General features: G+C 38.3%; 1 protein-coding gene across 1 annotated transcript; it reads left to right on the plus strand.

The window, feature by feature from the left end:
* LOC117111667 (tripartite motif-containing protein 2-like) lies at window positions 1–2,531 on the plus strand. Its single transcript, XM_033254643.1, has 2 exons — window positions 1–181; window positions 425–2,531. The coding sequence occupies exon 2, from the start codon at window positions 434–436 to the stop codon at window positions 1,574–1,576; it is 1,143 nt and encodes a 380-aa protein (XP_033110534.1). The 5' UTR covers window positions 1–181; window positions 425–433; the 3' UTR covers window positions 1,577–2,531.

Here is a 2,531-nt window from a genome sequence, read left to right on the forward strand (position 1 = left end):
AGCTTATTTCTTTACATTGTGTCAGCACAGATAGGCCATGAAATGCTTAGTGGTATTTCCAGACTGAGAGCGACTAGACAAATTCAACACCATCTATCTGTGACTTTCAAATCGTATCTACATAATCGTATTCCAAACGTCTGATTTTTTAAAGGTTTCAATTTTTAGAAGGGTCATTGTGGTAAGTAGGCTCAATGCATTTTACAGATACTTAGTCAAATAACTATATTCGAAGTTTAATTTAAAGGACGTATTATAATGTAGACCTTTATACCTGGGTATTATTCAAAAGGCATTTTGTCAGTTACGACAATTAACAATGTTTTACCTTATATAGGCCTCCTTTCAGTAACGAACTAAACTATTGCTGGTATCCCTACTTATAATACACAAGTGCAATGGTTGTTAATGTTTGTACTCACAGGTTGCTTGAATGATGGCAAACTTCGACAGTATCCTGCATATAACAGAATGTTCAATTCATATGGGACAGCTTGAGAGGCCCAAACTACTTCTTTGTCAACATACATTTTGCGAAGATTGCTTAAAAACGTGGTGTGATAATTCTAATGGCAAACTTGTATGCCCTGTTTGCAAACGCGATTATGGTCGAGTGGATGTAAGCCAGCTTCCGAATGACCGTACAAGAGTGTCCTTACTAGAAGCCATTTCGGATCCTAATAATGCAGTTGCAGGAAACTCAACAATTGAAAACGTACGCCAGAATCCGAATGACCGTACAAGAGCGTCCTCAGAAACTGTTTCGGATCCTAATCCGCCTAAACATCAACCTGGTTTCAAATTTGGGCAAGTAAAGTATTACGGCGCACATGACGCTGCGGTACATGACGATGAAATTTTCATTACAGATAAATGTAACCATCGCGTTGTGGTTATCAACAAGGGAGGCCAGGAACTTCGGTCGTTTACCATTGAGGAAGACAATATGTTGGCGTTTGATCCGTTTGGGATCACCATATCAACAACGGGGAAATTATATGTAACAGATATGAAAAACCACGAAGTATTCGTTTGTGATCTATACGGCAATGTACGCCAACGTATTGGTAAACACGTACTCAAGAAACCGAATGGCATTGCGCTTACTACTAATAACGAAATATTAGTCGTAGATTATGAAGATTGCTGTGTGCATAGGTTTGGAATGAATGGTGTTGTCAAAAGTACAGTAGGGGGCCCTGGCACTGGACGGTTTTCACACCCATGGTTTATAGCTATCAACAGTAAGGGAGAATGGATTGTTTCTGATTGTGACAATAAATGTTTTCATATAATACACGATGGCAGGTCTAGAAAAGTTGATGTCGGCTGTAATGTAAGAGGAGTAACTGTTGATTCTCGTGATAATATATTTATCACTATTGCTGAGAGTGGATGGAAAAAGAAATTCGCAGTGCTAATGTACCGCCCAAATGGAGAGTTATATGGCTATATATCTCGCAAAGATACGCTTTTAAGACCACGCGGTATGTGTACAACGAAAGACACCTACGGCAAAGAAATCCTTATAGTTACAGATGACAGCAAAGAATTACATATATATGATATAGTATAGACAGAGAGTTAAAATACAGGAAATATAACGATACACTAGTATAGTACAGATGATAGCAGTGCATTACATAATTAAATGATATAGCCAAAAGATATTAAAGAAAATCAGTAAAGTTTAGACTGAAGTATTGTAGACGTTAAAGAGCTACCATCGAAGTACAGAAACCTGAACCAGTCTTTTCATTTTTTCCATACGATATTGGGAAGGTTCACATCCCCAACCAGAATTAGTTGATGACGAGATATTGCATCGTCAACGGATTGAACTATTTTAGTATGCTCTCTCGTCCACCATTCTGTGCTCTGTAGACAACTCCTATAAGGACCGCCTTACTTTTAGTTGGCTTCACTTCAACCCATAAAAGTTCAACGTGATCCACTCTTCTTGATTTAAATTTATTGGATGCCAGCAACATAACACCGCCACCCCTTCTTCCATCATTTCTATCCATCCAATTAATATTAATAGTAAACCCAGGACAGGACAGTACAGTTCTGCATCAGACACATTAAAGCATTTAGCCATGTTTCCGAGAAACAAAATTAAAAGATGACCTTGTATAAATTTGGAGTTATATACGTCCATTTGGTTGTTTACGCTTCTGATATTCTGATAGTAAAGCTGGGTGTGTTATTTTGTTTACCTTGGGTGGATGATCATGTATAATTAGAATCGTGACTGTTTGAGTTGGCCATTCATGGTCTAGGGTTGACTTCGATGTCTCCGCATTTAGCAAGTGTTGGCTGAAATGTTGTGACACACGATCTAGCTGTACTTGATTAACCAATTATGTTATTTCATTGGCTGAATAAAGAATGAATGAATATCCCTCCGCACGTGCTTGTATTGTCCACACGGCTGGCCATCGTTGGTAGGTGTGTTAGACTGGGTTCCAGTCCCTAATCTTTGTCTTAATCAGTTGAAATGCTTAAGAATAAATCGATTTTGGCACAAA

Source organism: Anneissia japonica, unplaced genomic scaffold, assembly GCF_011630105.1.
Source record: "Anneissia japonica isolate Jap-2015-1 unplaced genomic scaffold, ASM1163010v1 scaffold287923_len1623670_cov205, whole genome shotgun sequence".
NCBI classification, from domain to species: Eukaryota; Metazoa; Echinodermata; class Crinoidea; order Comatulida; family Comatulidae; genus Anneissia; species Anneissia japonica.